This window comes from Microcaecilia unicolor, chromosome 1 (assembly GCF_901765095.1).
Source record: "Microcaecilia unicolor chromosome 1, aMicUni1.1, whole genome shotgun sequence".
Lineage (NCBI taxonomy): Eukaryota > Metazoa > Chordata > Amphibia > Gymnophiona > Siphonopidae > Microcaecilia > Microcaecilia unicolor.
The window spans coordinates 366,190,131-366,208,415 of record NC_044031.1 but is presented as its reverse complement, the minus strand read 5'-3'; the positions used below and the strand labels follow the sequence as shown (position 1 = coordinate 366,208,415).

Below are 18,285 nucleotides of genomic sequence, written 5' to 3'. Positions count from 1 at the left end.
GGTCCCTCTTCACAAAAGTGGTGATAGGGAAGAAGCTGGAAACTACAGGCCAGTAAGCCTCACTTCGGTTATTAGAAAAGTAATGGAAGCGATGCTGAAGGAAAGGATAGTGAATTTCCTGGAAGCCAATAAGTTGCAAGATCCAAGACAACATGGTTTTACGAAAGGGAAATCGTGCCAAACGAATCTCATTGAGTTCTTTGATTGGGTGACAGGAGAATTGAATCAGGGACGAGCTATGGACGTAATCTACTTAGATTTCAGCAAAGCTTTTGACACAGTTCCCCACAAGAGGCTCTTAAATAAACTGGAAGGGCTGAAGATAGGACCTGAAGTGGTGAACTGGATTAGGAACTGGTTGAAGGACAGACGCCAGAGGGTGATGGTGAATGGAATTTGCTCGGAGGAGGGAAAGGTGAGAAGTGGAGTGCCTCAGGGGTCGGTGCTGGGGCCGATTCTGTTCAATATATTTGTGAGTGACATTGCCGAAAGGTTAGAAGGTAAAGTTTGCCTATTTGCGGATGATACTAAGATCTGTAACAGAGTGGACACCCGGGAGGGAGTGGAAAACATGAAAAAGGATCGGAGGAAGCTAGAAGAATGGTCTAAGGTTTGGCAATTAAAATTCAATGCGAAGAAATGCAAAGTGATGCACTTAGGGAATAGAAATCCTCGGGAGACGTATGTGTTAGGCGGGGAGAGTCTGATAGGTACGGGCGGAGAGAGGGATCTTGGGGTGATAGTATCTGAGGATTTGAAGGCGACGAAACAGTGTGACAAGGCGGTGGCCGTAGCTAGAAGGTTGTTAGGCTGTATAGAGAGAGGTGTGACCAGCAGAAGAAAGGGGGTGTTGATGCCCCTGTATAAGTCGTTAGTGAGGCCCCACCTGGAGTATTGTGTTCAGTTCTGGAGGCCGTATCTTGTTAAGGATGTAAAAAGAATTGAAGCGGTGCAAAGAAAAGCTACGAGAATGGTATGGGATTTGCGTTACAAGACGTATGAGGAGAGACTTGCTGAACTAAACATGTATACTCTGGAGGAAAGGAGAAACAGGGGTGATATGATACAGACGTTCAAATATTTGAAAGGTATTAATCCGCAAACGAACCTTTTCCGGAGATGGGAAGATGGTAGAACGAGAGGACATGAAATGAGATTGAAGGGGGGCAGACTCAAGAAAACTGTCAGGAAGTATTTTTTCATGGAGAGAGTAGTGTATGCTTGGAATGCCCTCCCGCGGGAGGTGATGGAAATGAAAACGGTAACGGAATTCAAACATGCGTGGGATAAGCATAAAGGAATTCTGTGCTGAAGGAATGGATCCTCAGGAGCTTAGTCAAGATCGGGAGGTGGGGCTGGTGGTTGGGAGGCGGGGATAGTGCTGGGCAGACTTATACGGTCTATGCCAGAGCTGGTGGTGGGAAGCGGGACTGGTGGTTGGGAGGCGGGGATAGTGCTGGACAGACTTGTACGGTCTGTGCCAGAGCCGGTGGTTGGGAGGTGAGGATAGTGCTGGGCAGACTTATACGGTCTGTGCCAGAACCGGTGGTTGGGAGGAGGGGCTGGTGGTTGGGAGGCGGGGATAGTGCTGGGCAGACTTATACGGTCTGTGCCCTGAAGAGCACAGGTACAAATCAAAGTAGGGTATACACAAAAAGCAGCAAATATGAGTTATCTTGTTGGGCAGACTGGATGGACCGTGCAGGTCTTTTTCTGCCGTCATCTACTATGTTACGATGTCACCACAATACTAATGAAACACCTTAGTTAGATATACATTAGAACATTCAAATAACAGATGTGATGCTAATGCAGTTCGTACCATACAATACATTGAAACATCCTAACAAGTAGACAAGGGAGCAGGTGCAGTTGAGATATAAAGGCAGGTAAATTGTATGTATAGTTGAATAAGGTTTGAGGAACTAGGCTAAGAGAATGTGCAGTAAGCTAGCCCAGAGAGTAGATAGTCACTGCATGTAGTAATGGCTTGGGAGAAGAGCCGGGCTTTCACCTGCTTCTTGAAATAGAGGTAATCTTGAGTTTGGGGTAGCCTGTTTGGGAGTGAGTTCCAGAGTGTGAGAGCTACTCCCGAGAAGCCTCACTGACAGGTATCACATAGAAACAGAAAAATGTAGGCAGATAAAGACCATATGGCTTATCCAGTCTGCCCATCCATGCCATCTACTCTCTGTATCACTCCTTTAGAGATCCTATGTATTTGTCCCAAGCTCTCTTGAATTCAGATACTGTTTCATCTCCACCACTTCCACCGGGAGACCGTTCCATGAATTTACTATCCTTTCCGTGAAGAAGTATTTCCTCAGGTTACTTCTGAGACTGTCCCTTTTCACCTTCATCCTATGCTACCTAGTTCCAGAGCTTCCTTTCAGTTGAATAGACTCACCTCCTGTGCATTTATGCCCCACATCTCCCCTCTCCTTCCTTTCTTTCCAAAGAATACATATTGAGTCCTTTAAGTCTGTCCCCATACGCTTTATGATCAAGACCACTGAGATCGAGAAAAAACCCGATGATCCCTGAACTGGAGGCACAACCGAAGCTGATGAGAACAAGCTGGGTGAGATCCTGTGGACTAAATGGCCTCATTTTGCTCGACCGTGTGCACTGGAGACCCGATAGGAGCTACTACTACTGCTGCTAGGTCGGCTATGACTTTGTCTGCTTTGCCTGCTTGTGTTTGATCTTGCAATATTGCCTTTACCTGCTTGCTTTTACTTTTGCATTACTGCCTTCAATTACTTTTGAATTTGCAATATTGCCCTTAACTGCTTGCTTTTACTTTACATTACTGCCTTCAGTTGCACACTAAAAGCCTCTCGTATTGCTCTGCTTCTAAGCTTTGCCTCTAACTGCCTTACCTCTATATGCTGTAAGCACCTGCATTACAATTGACTGCTACCCTCACTACTTAAATGTTAGCTTAAACGTTTTAATTGCATTAATGCCTTCAAACACATGGCAAGGTTAAACAAGGATAGTAATAAGCACTGCCATACCTTGCTTAATTAATTACTGCTACGGACTAACTGTATTAAGCACTGCTATACCTTGCAGATCTAATTACTGTTTTGGACTAATTGTTAAGACTGTCGACGCACTACAGATATCACCAACACCGCCCAACACACCCACGAACACTGCCCACAAACTACTGACATCACCAACAACACCTAATACTCCCACGAACACCGTCCACAAAAATCCAACATGAATACTAATAAGCTACTGATAATAATCTACCTCACTCCCATAATCTACCACGCATGGACCACCCCTGACATCAACAACAACCCAACCACAATCCACCATCTCTATGTACAAACTATTAACAACCCACCAGACCAAAAATATAATAACCAACCTAAAGGAAAAATCTCCACATACGAACCCCACCAACAGAAAGAGAAAAACAACAACGACAAATCCAACCACCGAGGAAACAGACAACTAATAAAAATAAACACATCAAACCTCCCTACAGAACCATACCGCTTAATCCGAATAGGATACATCAATGCAAGATCAGCAGTAAGCAATTCAATAGATATACTAGATTGGATTACCACAGAGAATTTAGACCTTCTGTTCATCACGGAAACATGGTTCCATGGCCCTACAGACCCCGCCATCATAGAGACATGCCCACCAGAATACAAAATCACCCATTGGGCAAGAAATGGAAAAAGAGGTGGTGGAATAGCCATAATCTACAAATCTGAGTTCACAATAACAACCACTGGCGAATCCACCTCACCACAACTCGAAATGGCATCAACAAGAATCACTCATCCGAACCTACAAGGACACCTCAACACAATCATATTCTACAGACCACCAGGAAAATGGAAAGACTCCCAAATGCAACTTATGGACTTCATCTCCAACACATGTGTCTCTGCCTCAAACATCCTCATAATAGGAGATATCAACCTACACCTTGAGGACGACACCTCAACAGGCACACAAGAATGCAAAGAATTCTTAAAACTCTGGGATCTACATGCACCTAATAATCAACCAACACACAAAAAAGGACACACACTGGACATCATTACACACAAATTCGACCCAGACTCAACTCTCTTACTCACAGACACAAGATGGACACCCACACCATGGACAGACCACCATAAAGCACATGTCTCCCTCCACTGGCGAAAAATACACAGAAATGCAATTAACAAACATGAACGAACAACATACACCACGAGAGGAAAAATAGACCCCACAACATTCTGGCAACAGGTCTATCAAAACGAATGGTCAACAAATAGACACCATTCAATTCCTCCAAGAATGGGATAACATATGTAAGACAACATTAGACACAATTGCCCCAATCCAAACCAGAACATCACATAGGAAAAAAACAAATTCTTGGTTCACTGAAGAGCTGAAAAAACTCAAAACACAAGTCAGAAAACTAGAACGCACATGGAACAAAAAGAAAGACGAACACACACTGAATGCCTGGAAATCACTCCGGAGGAAATACAAATATACCATTAAACAGACTAAAAGACTACACTATAAAACAATGATTGGACCAAACTACAAAGACACACACAAACTCTTCTACCTTGTAAACAAATTGCTAGACACCACACCAGTTACAAACAACAGCAAAGATACACCAGGGGTCGACAACCTCGGTAAATACATCAAGGAAAAAATCATACAACTACGACTTAAAATACCCACCAGCCCTACTGAATACGCAACACTCCTAGATTGTCTAGACCCAGAAGACGGAATATACCCAGCAGACAGGATCTGGACCGAATTCGAACTACTGTCAGAGGACCTCATCTCTAAAACGCTCAAAAGATTCGCCAAATCCCAATGCAAACTAGATATCTGCCCAAACAACCTCATGAAAGCAGCCCCTCAACAATTCATAATAGACCTAACTAACCACATGAATTTCATGCTACAAAACGGACTTTTCCCAAAAGAAAAAGGAAACATTTTACTCACCCCAATACCCAAGGACACAAAGAAAAACACAAGCGAAATAACTAACTACAGACCAGTAGCATCTATACCACTAATAACCAAAATAACCGAAGGGATGGTTACCAAACAACTCACAAACTACCTCAACAAGTTCTCCATACTACACGATTCCCAATCAGGGTTCCGGTCAAATCACAGCACAGAAACAGTATTAATTACCCTAATGACCAAATTTAAACAAATGATTGCAACCGGCACCAATATACTCCTCTTACAATTTGACATGTCAAGTGCCTTTGATATGGTAGACCACAGAATCCTATTACACATTCTTAAATATTTTGGCATCGGAGGCAATGTCCTAAACTGGTTCAAGGGGTTCTTAACCTTACGCTCATATCAAGTTACATCAAACTCAACTACGTCTGCTGCATGGACACCTGAATGTGGAGTACTGCAAGGATCCCCCCTCTCACCAACTATCTTTAATCTAATGATGACCCCCTGGCAAAACTTCTATCAAACCAAAACCTTAACCCATACATATATGCCGATGATGTAACAATATATATTCCATTCAAAAAAGACATTAATGAAATCTCCAACGAAATTAACCAAAGTCTACACATCATCAAGCCCGACTGAAACTGAACGCAGAAAAAACTCAGTGCCTCATACTTACCTCCCAACACAACACGAAAAAATTTACCGCCATTAACACACCCAAACTAAATCTGCCAATCTCAGAAACTTTAAAAATCCTTGGAGTCACTATTGACCGCCACCTAACACTTGAGACTCATGCGAACAACACAACCAAAAAAATGTTCTACTCCATGTGGAAACTGAAAAGAATAAAACCATTCTTTCCAAGATCTGTCTTCTGCAGCCTAGTGCAATCACTCGTACTCAGTCACCTGGATTATTGCAACTCACTATACGTGGGCTGCAAAGAACGAATACTGAAGAAACTTCAAACAGCCCAAAATACAGCAGCCAGACTCATCTTCGGAAAACCAAAATACGAAAGGGCAAGACCCTTACGGGAGAAACTACACTGGCTCCCACTCAAGGAACGTATCACTTTTAAAGTATGCACCTTAGTCCACAAAATCATTCACGGTAAAGCCCCTGCATACATGTCTGACTTAATAGACCTGCCACCCAGAAACGCTAAAAGATCATCCTGAACCTTCCTCAATCTCCATTTCCCTAAATGCAAAGGCATAAAATACAAAGTACTGCACGGATCAACCTTCGCTTATATGAGCACGCAACTCTGGAATACACTACCACGCAACCTGAAAACGATCTACGAACTAACTGACTTCCGCAAACGATTGAAGACTTATCTCTTTGAGAAAATCTACGGCAAGGATCAAAACACATGAAGTCCATACACACCAACAAATACGCACCAATACACTCTCGTCTGAATTCCCTTCCCCCGTATCTTCACCACTCTTAAAACTCTACCCACAGATAAAATTATTAGACCGTTATGTTCCCTTGATACTGTTTCATCGCCCTCTCAACTCCCCACTGTTTTATTCCATTGTTCTATTCCCAAATGATATCCTGACTTTACTCTATCTTCCCACAACTCTTCACAATGTAACCCATAAGCGTATTGCAACAAATTGTATTTCCATCATTTACAATGTATTGTAAGCCACACTGAGCCTGCAAATAGGTGGGAAAATGTGGGATACAAATGCAAATAAATAAATAAAAATAAATAAATTTAGTAGCTGTCCTCTGGACCAACTCCATCCTGTTCATAGCTTTTTGAAGGTTCGGTCTCCAGAATTGTACACAGTATTCTAAATGAGGTTTCACCAGAGTCTTAGGGACATCATCACCTCCTTTTTTCTACTGGCCATTCCTCTCCCTATGCATGCAAGCAAGCATCCTTTTAGATGCTTCCCTGTTTTTAGTTGAAAAACAGACCTTATAAAGAGCCATGGATTTGATATACCACTTTTCTGTGGTACAACTAATGCAGTTTACATTTATTATATGCAGGTACTTTCTTTGTCCGTAGTGGGCTGACAGTCTAAGTTTTTGTACCTGGGGCAGTGGAGGTTTAAGTGACTTATTTTGTAGGTATTTTTTCTTATGTGGCTGATATAACTTGATTGTCTTCAGAAAAAGTAAATGTGCTTACCTATTATAGTTGTTTTCCAGGAAACAGTATAGAGAGGGTCCAAAGTACAAAATAGTCAGGAAAACCACAGAAGCACCAAAATGGGACACGATTCTTTATTAACAAGTGTTAATATTCCAAGATAGACCCGACACGGACCATGTTAATCAGAATGACGTCATTCTGATTAACAAATTTAAACTGCATGACTCGATGGCACATCCGTTTGCTCTCTGAACTAGATACGAAGGGACTTGACATTCCTGACACATCGAGTACAACTTTCTTCGAACCATATGGATTGCTATCCAACTTTATAGGAAAGAAGTTTTGGTCTTTGAACACACCAGACCCCTGACACAGACGCTAGGCACCGAAACATGGCCCGTGTCGGGTCTATCTTGGAATATCAACAGTTGTTAATAAAGAATCGTGTCCCATTTTCCTAAGGCTCTTGGTGCTTCTGTGGTTTTACAGTTGTTTTCCAGGGACAGCAAAATAGCCACTCAAATTCTCTCTCTTCCACATTTTTGTTGTTCGTTAAAGCTATACTATAGAGAGAGCCTGGGAAGTAGTGAGTTCAGGTTAAATCTCATACTTATCCAGAAAATTCTGGAAAGGTTTTTCAGAACATTTTTTGAGGTGACCATATTGGGTACTGTAGAAGACTTTGCTCACTCGCGTGGCTTATCTTGTTCTCACAGAACCTTGCTATATGTAAGCAACTTTGCTTTTAGGTGCACCCCAGTATATATTAATATACTGCTACCTGGTGAGATTACCCTAATTGAAAATTAGAGAATTACATGTGGACTTCAACAACATATGTAGTTTGAACTTCATTTTAAAAAGGCTGTTACAAGATTAGGTTTAAGCCAGGGCAGTGTAAACACATTTATGTTTTGAATGTATTCATGGTGTATTGCCCTTGTTTTGCTGCCCTCAGAAATGTCGGGTACAGGTACAGAGTGTTTTCTTGGAAAATTGCTACAGTGTTCACAGGTAGAATAGTACCCATGTAATTTGCAGCCACAAAGGCAACAGAAAATTTCTTCTCTAGGGGAATAATTTTTATAACACATTTTGTCAGGTAAAACACAGCTTTGTACGGAAATGTCCCATAAGAACATAAGCATTGTCATAATGGGACAGACCAAAGGTCCATCAAGCTCAATATTCTGATTTCAACAGTGGCCAATCTAGGTCCAAGTACCTAGCAAGATCCCAAAAGAGTAAATCAGATTTTATGCTGCATATCCCAGAAATAAGCAGTTGATTTTCCCAAGTCCATCTTAATAATGGCTTATGAACTGTGCTTTTATGTAATTGTCCATAGTAACACAGTAAGTGATGGCAGATAAAGATCTGCATGGGCCATCCAGTCTGCTCAAGGAAGTGGCCAGATATATACCCTCCACTCTGCTCAGGTTATAGTCATTCATGCTTAAACACTGGTTGGAAATTTGCCATCATGCCAACCACATATAGGCATTTAAATATGATGGATTCTTGGGACATAATATGTTATAACTAGAGTATCAATAACAACATTGAACTTGCTAATTAAGATATCTCTCTCTCCCCCTTGAGTTGCAGAAATGATATATAATTCTAGGGCTTGATGTTGTGTGCCCCTAGTCCTTGTATTTTTGGAAAGATTCACTTCTACCCGTTCCACTCCACTCAGTATTTTATAAACCTCTATTATATCCCCTCTCAGCTGTCTCTTTTCCAAGTTGAACAGCCCTATCCTCTTTAGCCTTTCCTCTTAAGGGACTTATCTCATCCCCTTTATCATTTTATTCAGCCTTCTCTTTTTGTAAATTTTATTTATAATTTGTAAAATGAAAGTACAATAAAGCTCTTCAAAGAAAACAATTTAGTCCATATTATTGAAGAAGGAGAGAAAAATAAAGAAATATGCATGATTCTACCTGTCAGGCTTCTTCCCTGGAAGCACTGGGTTTGTGAGCCCTTGGACCACTACCGTGGAGCGGCAGTGGCAGGCAAGGTCACCTTCAAAGCAGAGACGAGGCAAGGCTGGACTAGAACCCCGGACTGGAGTTCTGCACTGGAATACACGGGACTGGAATGCACTGGACAGGTGCGCATTGGACTGGAACCCACTGGTACACACAGGAGTGGAGCCCACTGGACTGGAACACATGGGACTGGAACCCGCTGGACAGGAACACACCGGACCTAGGCTTCACCTACGCTTAGCCACCGTTCCCCTAGGGTTGAGCCCTCAGGTTCGGGCAGCCGGCAGGACTTACAGGAAAACTGGAACTAGCAAGCAGGAACAACAGGAATAACAGTGATCATAATATGATCAGTTTTGATATCAACCTTGAAGTAACTATACACAGGAAGTCAAATACGTTAGCGTTTAACTTTAAAAAAGGAGACTATGATAAAATGAGAAGAACGGTAGAAAAAAAACTTAGGGGGACAACTGAGAGGGTAAAAACTGTACAACAGGCATGGACGCTGTTCAAAAATACCATCCTGGAGACCCAGGCCAAACATATTCCACAAATTAGAAAAGAAAGACGGAACTCCAAAAGACAGCCGGCCTGGTTGAAAAGTGAGGTGAAGGAAGCTATTAGGGCTAAAAGAAATGCCTTCAGAAAATGGAAGAAGGAACCATCTGAAAATAACAAGAAAAGCAGCATAAAGAGTGTCAAAGCAAATGCAAGGCACAGATAAAGAAGGCCAAGAGGGATTACAGAAAAAAAGATAGCATTAGAGGCAAAAAAGCATAGTAAAAAAATTTTTTCGGTATATTAAAAGCAGGAAGCCGGCAAAAGAATCGGTTGGACCGCTGGAAGACCGAGGGTTAAAAGGGGCGATCAAGGAAGACAACGACGTAGCGGAGAGATTGAATTCTTTGCTTTGTCTTCACCGAGGAAGATTTGGGTGGGATACCGGTGTCTGAAATGATATTTCAAGCGGATGAGTTGGAGAAACTTACTGACTTCACGGTAAACCTGGAGGACATAATGGGGCAGTTCGGCAAACTGAAGAGTAGCAAATCTCCTGGACCGGATTGTATTCATCCTAGAGTACTGATAGAATTGAAAAATGAGCTTGCGGAGCTACTGCTAGTGATATGCAATTTATCCTTAAAAACGAGCATGGTACCGGAAGATTGGAGGGTGGCCAATGTAACGCCGATTTTTAAAAAAAGGTTCCAGGGGAGATCCAGGAAATTATAGACTGGTGAGTCTGACGTCGGTGCCGGGGAAAATGGTAGAGGCTATTATTAAAAACAAAATTACAGAGCACATCCAAGGACATGGATTACTGAGACCGAGTCAGCATGGCTTCTGTGTGGGGAAATCTTGCCTGACCAATTTACTTCAGTTCTTTGAAGGAGTAAACATACATGTGGACAAAGTGGAGCCACTTGATTAGTGGAGTGGAGGAGTGGCCTAGTGGTTAGGGTGGTGGACTTTGGTCCTGGGGACCTGAGGAACTGAGTTCGATTCCCGGCACAGGCAGCTCCTTGTGACTTTGGGCAAGTCACTTAACCCTTCATTGCCTGCCGCATTGAGCCTGCCATGAGTGGGAAAGCGCGGGGTACAAATGTAAGAAAAATAAAAAAATATTGTGTATCTGGATTTTCAAAAGGCGTTTGACAAGGTACCTCATGAAAGGCTACAGAGGAAATTGGAGGGTCATGGGATAGGAGGAAAAGTCCTATTGTGGATTAAAAACTGGTTGAAGGATAGGAAATAGAGAGTGAGGTTAAATGGGCAGTATTCACAATGGAGAAGGGTAGTTAGTGGGGTTCCTCAGGGGTCTGTGCTAGGATCGCTGCTTTTTAATATATTTATAAGTGATTTAGAGATGGGAGTAACTAGCAAGGTAATTAAATTTGCTGATGACACAAAGTTATTTAAAGTCATTAACTCGCGACAGGATTGTGAAAAATTACAGAAGGACCTTACGAGACTGGGAGACTGGGCGGCTAAATGGCAGATGACGTTTAATGTGAGCAAGTGCAAGGTGATGCATGTGGGGAAAAAGAACCCGAATTATAGCTACGTCATGCAAGGTTCCACGTTAGGAGTTACGGACCAAGAAAGGGATCTGGGTGTCGTCGTCGATAATACACTGAAACCTTCTGCTCAGTGTGCTGCTGCGGCTTGGAAAGCGAATAGAATGTTGGGTATTATTAGGAAAGGTATGGAAAACAGATGTGAGGATGTTATAATGCCGTTATATTGCTCCATGGTGCGACCGCACCTTGAGTATTGTGTTCAATTCTGGTCGCCACATCTCATGAAAGATATAGTGGAATTGGAAAAGGTGCTGCGTAGGGCGACTAAAATGATAGCGGGGATGGGACGACTTCCCTATGAAGAAAGACTAAGGAGGCTAGGGCTTTTCAGCTTGGAGAAGAGACTGCTGAGGGGAGACATGATAGAGGTATATAATATAAAATAATAAGTGGAGTGGAACAGGTGGATGTGAAGCGTGTGTTAACGCTTCCCAAAAATACTAGGACTAGGGGGCATGTGATGAAACTACACTGTAGTAAATTTAAAACAAATCGGAGAAAATGTTTCTTCACCCAACGCATAATTAAACTCTGGAATTCATTGCCGGAGAACATGGTGAAGGCGGTTAGCTTAGCAGAGTTTAAAAAGGGGTTAGACTGTTTCCTAAAGGACAAGTCCATAAACCGCTACTAAATGGACTTGGGAAAAATCCACAATTCCAGGAATAACATGTATAGAATGTTTGTACGTTTGGGAAGCTTGCCAGGTGCCCTTGACCTGGATTGGCAGCTGTCGTGGACAGGTTGCTGGGCTCGATGGACCCTTGGTCTTTTCCCAGTGTGGCATTACTTATGTACTTATGATACAGAACACAGAAGGAAAACTACTCCAGAAAGTTTAGGCAGAAGCCAGCTTAGAAGCTGACCCCCAGAAATAAGGTAAGTCTGAGGTTGGTCACGGCCACAGACGTGACAGTACCTTCCCCTCAAGACCCCCCTTCCGGTCTCCACGGGGGGTTCAGGTGTCCAGGGGTAACTGTGGTGAAACCTCCTGATAGGTTTCAGAACCCAAACATGGATCACTGGACTGGAAGCATCAAGGAAGTCCAGCACTTGTGGCCAGGAGCGGGTCTTGTAAACAGGAGGCTCTTTTGAACCACCGCTGGACGGAATCAGAATCTTGGATGCAGCAAGAGGAGTCCTACTCAACCGGAGCCCTTTTCTGAGGGGATCCACAACTTCTTGGGCCTCCTGGCATATCAACCTAGTAGCAGGAACAGGGTTAGCATCCAAAGCTGGGCTGGGATTGGGACCCAAACAGGAATCAAAAGCTTGACTGTAACTGAAACCAGGAACTGGACCGGAATCAGGAGCTTGACTAGACCTGGAACCCAGCGCGGCCTCAGCATCCTGGCTGGCACTGGAACTCGGAGTGGACTCAACATCATCTTGGCTGGAACTCGAACTCGGAGTGGACTCAGCATCATCTGGGCTGGAAATCAAATTCTGAGTGAACTCAGTATCTTGGCTGGAGCTGGAACTCAGCTCGGACTCCGTATCTCGGCTGGAGCTGGAACTCTGAGTAAACTCAGCCCTCAGCTGGAATTGGAACTTGGAGTAAACTCAGTGTCTGAGCTAGAACTGGAGCTTGGAGCAGACTCGGCATCTGGGCTGAAACTGGAACTCGGAGCGGGCTCAGCTGCGGTGATGGAACTGGAACTCAGAGTAGATGCAACAGCTTGGCTGGAACTGATGCTCTTCTGGTTGGACTGGAACGACCTTCTAAGCCGTCTCCTTTTGACGTTGGCTTCAGGAGTAGTCCGCAGGGCAGGCTCCAAGAGAAAACTGTGGTGGTACTCACAGAGCGTGATAGCAGGATCAATTGCAGAAACTGGGTTTCTCTGGACCCCAAGCCGCTGATCGCTCCTTCTCTCAGCTACAGCTTCGGGGGTATTTTCCAAGGCTGGATCAGAACAAAGTCTATCACAGTACTCTTGGAGCGTCATCTCATCATTAAGGGCAGAAACTGAAGAAACCTTTATAGGCTGGACACACAGCCTGGTATCAGGAGCAGTCCCGGGATTGGGACCCGGACTGGAATCAGGACGAACCGGGGCTGGGACCCGGACTGGAATCAGAGTCTGGAGTGAAACAGGAACTCTGAACCGGAGCTGAGTCGGGACTGGGACCCGGACTGGAATCAGAAGCTTGACTGGCAGCGCCCCTCAAACTGGACTCAGGAGCTTGGCTGGGAGCGCCCCTTGAACTGGACTTTAACTGAGGCTTTGCAGAAAAAACCCCTCAGACAGGGATCAGAGGCTTGGTCTGAAGCACCACTCGAACTGGTCTTAGGAGCTTGACCGGACGGGTCACTTGGACAAGATCCGGAGCCTTGACTCGGAGCGCCACTCGAACAGGACTTGGAGGCTCCATCAGAAGTACCCCCCAAACTGGCCTCTGGGGTTTCACTGGACGTGCCACTTGAACTGAGACCGGAGGCTCGGCCAGAAGCGCCACTCGAACAGGAATCATAGGCTCAATCGAAAGCGTCCCTCGGACGGGACCCAGAGGCTTTATTGGGAACGCTGCTTGAACTGGAATCGGAGGCTCAGTATGAAGCACCCCCCAGACTGGACTCAGGTGCTTAGATGGCAGCGCTACTTGAACTGGAGTCAGAGGCTTGGTTTGAAGTACCCCTCGGACCGGCTTAGGAGCTTGGCTGGACTTGACATCTCGAACAGGAGCTGACCTGCGACAGGAACCCAGATTGCTCTGTACCAACTGCTGGGGAGCCCTGAGCGTGGGCCTTCCACAGTGTATTCTTTCAGCCTCCGCTTCTGGAGTATCCCGCAGGGCTGGCTCCTCGAGAAGTCTGGAGCGGTATTCACAAAGCTTAGTCGAAGGATTGATATCCAAAACTGGGCTATAGTGGACCCTACGCCCCTGGAGACGCTTTCTCTCGGCTGCCGCTTCCAAAGTATCTCTCAGGGTTGGGTCAGACAAAAGTTTCTTCCGGTAATCGCGGAGGGTCAAAAAATGATTCACAGAAAAAATTGGGTTGATATAGGGATCTGACCACAAATTAAGAACTACGTCCGGATTGTCCCTAAGGAACAAGGTCATGGGCAGCAAGCCCCGCTGGACGGATGATCTCACCGGACTCATGGCCTTTGCATTCTGTCAGGCTTCTTTCCTGGAAGCACTGGGTTTGTGAGCCCTTGGACCACTACCGTGGAGCGGCAGTGGCAGGCAAGGTCACCTTCAAAGCAGAGACGAGGCAAGGCTGGACTAGAATCCCGGACTGGAATTCTGCACTGGAATAAGCACCGGACGGGTGCCCACTGGAGTGGAGCCCACTGGACTGGAACACACGGGACCGGAACCCGCTGGACAGGAACACACGGGACCGGAACCCGCTGGTCAGGAACACACGGGACCTAGGCTTCACCTACGCTTAGCCACCATTCCCCGAGGATTGAGCCCTCAGGTTCGGGCAGCCGGCAGGGCTTACAGGAAAACCAGAACTGGAACTAGCAAACAGGAACAATAGGAAGCAGGATACAGAACACAGAAGGATAACTACTCCAGAAAGGATAGGCAGAAGCCAGCTTAGAAGCTTACCCCCAGAAATAAGGTAAGTCTGAGGGTGGTCACGGCCACAGACGTGACACTACCTGGAATTCAGTTGATAATATCACCCATAAAGATTTAATTTAAGTTCCCTATCCAAAGTCAGTCATTCTAGTTGCTGCAGCAAACAGAAAACATACTTAACATCCGATAAAGTAATTAAACATTTAGAGGGAAATTTCAAGAAAAATAGTAGCAGCAAGGGCTAACACCCTTGTTTTAAGCTGAAGAAATTGTCCTCAACTGAGTAACCCTTGAAACATCAAGAAAATTTTATATTTTACTCCCGCAAAACAGGAAATCTTTCTTGTTAAAGTAATGCTTCAAAACAGTAACCTTTTCTACCTCTGAAGTGAAAGAAACCAGGAGAGTAGACGAAAAAAGTCATCTTGAAAAGATTCTAGAAAGATAATCAAATTCTCCATCTCATTAACATATTGACAAAACATCTGGAACCAGCTCTTCCTGGGCCTCCACTTTTTTTTGGCGGATAATGCCATATCTCAAAAAAGATATAACGGAATTAGTAAAGGTTTAAAGAAGAACGACCAAAATTATAAAGGGGACGGAACTCCTATATGAGGAAAGGCTAAAGAGTTTAGGGCTCTTCAGCTTGGAAAACAGACAGTTGAGGGGGGGATGTGATTGATGTCTATAAAATCCTGAGTGGTGTAGAACGAGTAAAAGTGAATCGATTTTTGAAAAGTTCAAAGACCAGAAGGCATTACATGGAAATACTTTTAAAACAAATAGGAGGAAATATTTTTTCACTTAATTAGCTCTGGAACTCATTGTTGGAGGATGTGGTAACAGCGGTTAGTGTATCTGAGTTTAAAAAAGGTTTGGACAAGTTCCTGGAGGAAACATTCATAGTCTGTTATTGAGACATGGGGGAAGCCACTGCTTGCCCCGGGATTAGTATCATGGAATGTTGCTACTAATTGTTGTTGGAAAAAGGATACTGGGCTAGTATGGCTATTCGTATGTTCTTATGTAACTTTAGACAAAACTTTCTTTGAGATATTTCCCCAAAAGTATCTATGCAAATAACAGAGACACAGGAAAATGTAGACATCTCAAATCATTAGCCCTAAGCTGATTCTCCATTTTCTCCAACTGTCTATGAAAATATAAACTATCCTTAAGTCCAGATGTTCCTACTTGTTGGATAACTTTCATTTGAGCTTGTAACTTCTTACAGTATCCGCATGTTGAATTTTAGAGTCCAGTTCATGTACATTAGAGACCACTTGTTGGGAAGATTCACAGAGCTGTTGTACTGGACCCCCTAACATTGTCTCAGTTCTTTACACCACTTTCCAAACATCTAACAATGAGATTTGAGAAGTTCCAGGTTCTTCTACTGGACCTTTACTAGGAAATTATATAGCTTTCAATGAAGAAGACTGAAGAAGCAGTGGTGACAACTGTTGCAATGTCACAACTCTTCCTTTGGGGAAATTCCTTCCTTGGACAAACCCCCAATGGGAGAGAGATAGGAGGAATGGGCAGTTGAGGGGAGAATCTCTCCCTTCTCATTTCCAGCAGCCAAGGGGAGGAGGGAGGATTCTTTTCCAGCATTACCAAATGTTTCAATTGGACCAGGAATAGGAATGGAAGGAGTACTCACACCCAGATGCTTGGCCTTCTGCTTCTCCATTTTAGAAACTAATGTTCCAGAAGAAATAGACAACACAATACCTCAAACAAGGAGAAGGGTGAGACCAACCATCGGGAGATATGAACAGATTATCCATGCCTACCAGGACTCCAAATGGGCTCTCAAGGGGCCTGGTCTGCCCCTTTGGCCAGATGGCTCTTATCTCTGATGCTGATCCCATGCTGATAACATCAGGAGTGGAGGAGTGGCTTCGTGGTTAGAGCACCAGTCTTGCAATCCAGAGGTGGCGAGTTCAAATCCCTCTGCTGCTGCTTGAGATCTTGGGCAAGTCACTTAACCCTCCATTGCCTCAGGTACAAACTTAGATTGTGAGCCCTCCTGGGACACAGAAATATCCAGAGTACCTGAATGTAACTCACCTTAAGCTACTACTGAAAAAGGTGTGAGCAAAATCTAAATTAATAATAATCAGCAGGACTGGTAGTTGAACTGGGAGCATTTTAGGCACAGCAGCAGTTGGGTGTTCTAAGCTCTCTCCTCTCCTTCCTCCTCATCACTCTTTTCCATTATATCATTTTTCAGAAGTAGTGAGCAAAATTGCACACAATATTTGGGAGCATTTAGGCACAGCAGCAGGTGGGTATTCCAAGCTCTCACTCGTCTTCTTCCTCATCGTTGCTGCTCTCTGTACCTTTTAAAATTGCGTTACATTATTTTTCAGAAGTGACCAAAATTGCACACAATATTCAAAGTGCAGTTTCACCATAGAGCGATCCAAAGGCATTTTAATATTCTCCATTTTGTTCTCCATTTCTTACCTATTCATAGCATTCTATTCGCTTTCTTAGCCACCACTGCACACTGAGCAGAGGGTTTCAATGTATCATCAAAGATGACAACTGGTTCCTTTTCCTGGATGGTGGCTCCTGTTTGGATCCTTTCATCATGTAGCTGTAGTTTGTGCTCTTCTTCTCTACATGCATCACTTTGTACTTGCTCACATTAAATGCCATCTACCATTTGAATGCCCAGTGTCTTAGTCTTGTAAGGTCGTCTTTTTTTTTTTTCACAATCCTCATGTAATTTAATAATTTTGAATAAGTTTGTGTTGTCAGCAAATTTAATCACCTCACTCATTATTTCTGTTTCCAGTTCATGTATAAATATGTTAAATAGCTTCAGTCCTAGGTAACCCTATTATGTACCCATCTCCATTGAGAATATTGACCAATTAACCCTACTCTTGTTTTATATCTTTTAATCATTTTTTAAACCATAATAGGATACTGCTTCCTATCCCATGACTTTCTAATTTCCTCAGGAATTGTTCATGAGGTAGTTTGTCAAATGCCACTTTGCATACACAAGAATATCCAGCTTGGGTGGAGGTGTTCCCAGGTGCAGGATTTCGTTTTACACACATGTTTTATAAAGTATGCATACGTGTTTGCACACAAAGTAAACTGGCAAGACGGGTGTAAGTGTGTGTGAGCTTTCTGCAGGTTTTTGAAAATTTTGTACAAGTTAGGCAACCTTTTAACAAAATTGTTCTTCCTATGACCTGGCCATATTTATTTTTGTGGACCATATTTGTATCATATAGTATTATTTTAATGTTGCATTTGATCATTAGTGAAAATACTCATATTCATTAAACTTGACATCAATTATAAGCTAAGCATAGACAACCGTTTTTGTTTTGTAGATTAAGAAAGATGAGAAAATTTCAGGAAAAGGTAAGTTCGATGTCTTTAATTTTGAAAAAAATTAAAGTGACTTGGATGTCATCTTCATTTTAGGTAATAGATGTAGTCACCGAAATTGCAATCTGTATAGTGAATATTTATGGAGCTGATACTTGTTTGGTATTTCCTCAACTTTTTCAATCCCACAGCATACCAC

General features: G+C 43.5%; 1 protein-coding gene across 2 annotated transcripts in view; it reads left to right on the top strand.

Moving 5' to 3' along the window:
* Positions 1–18,285, top strand: part of LOC115474405 (uncharacterized protein DDB_G0271670-like) — a 655,547-nt gene that overhangs the window by 368,415 nt on the left and 268,847 nt on the right. For both annotated transcript variants that reach the window (XM_030209864.1, XM_030209856.1), the window contains exon 11: positions 18,089–18,119. In XM_030209864.1, coding sequence (XP_030065724.1) covers positions 18,089–18,119 — 31 coding nt within the window. The remainder of the gene's footprint in view (positions 1–18,088; positions 18,120–18,285) is intronic.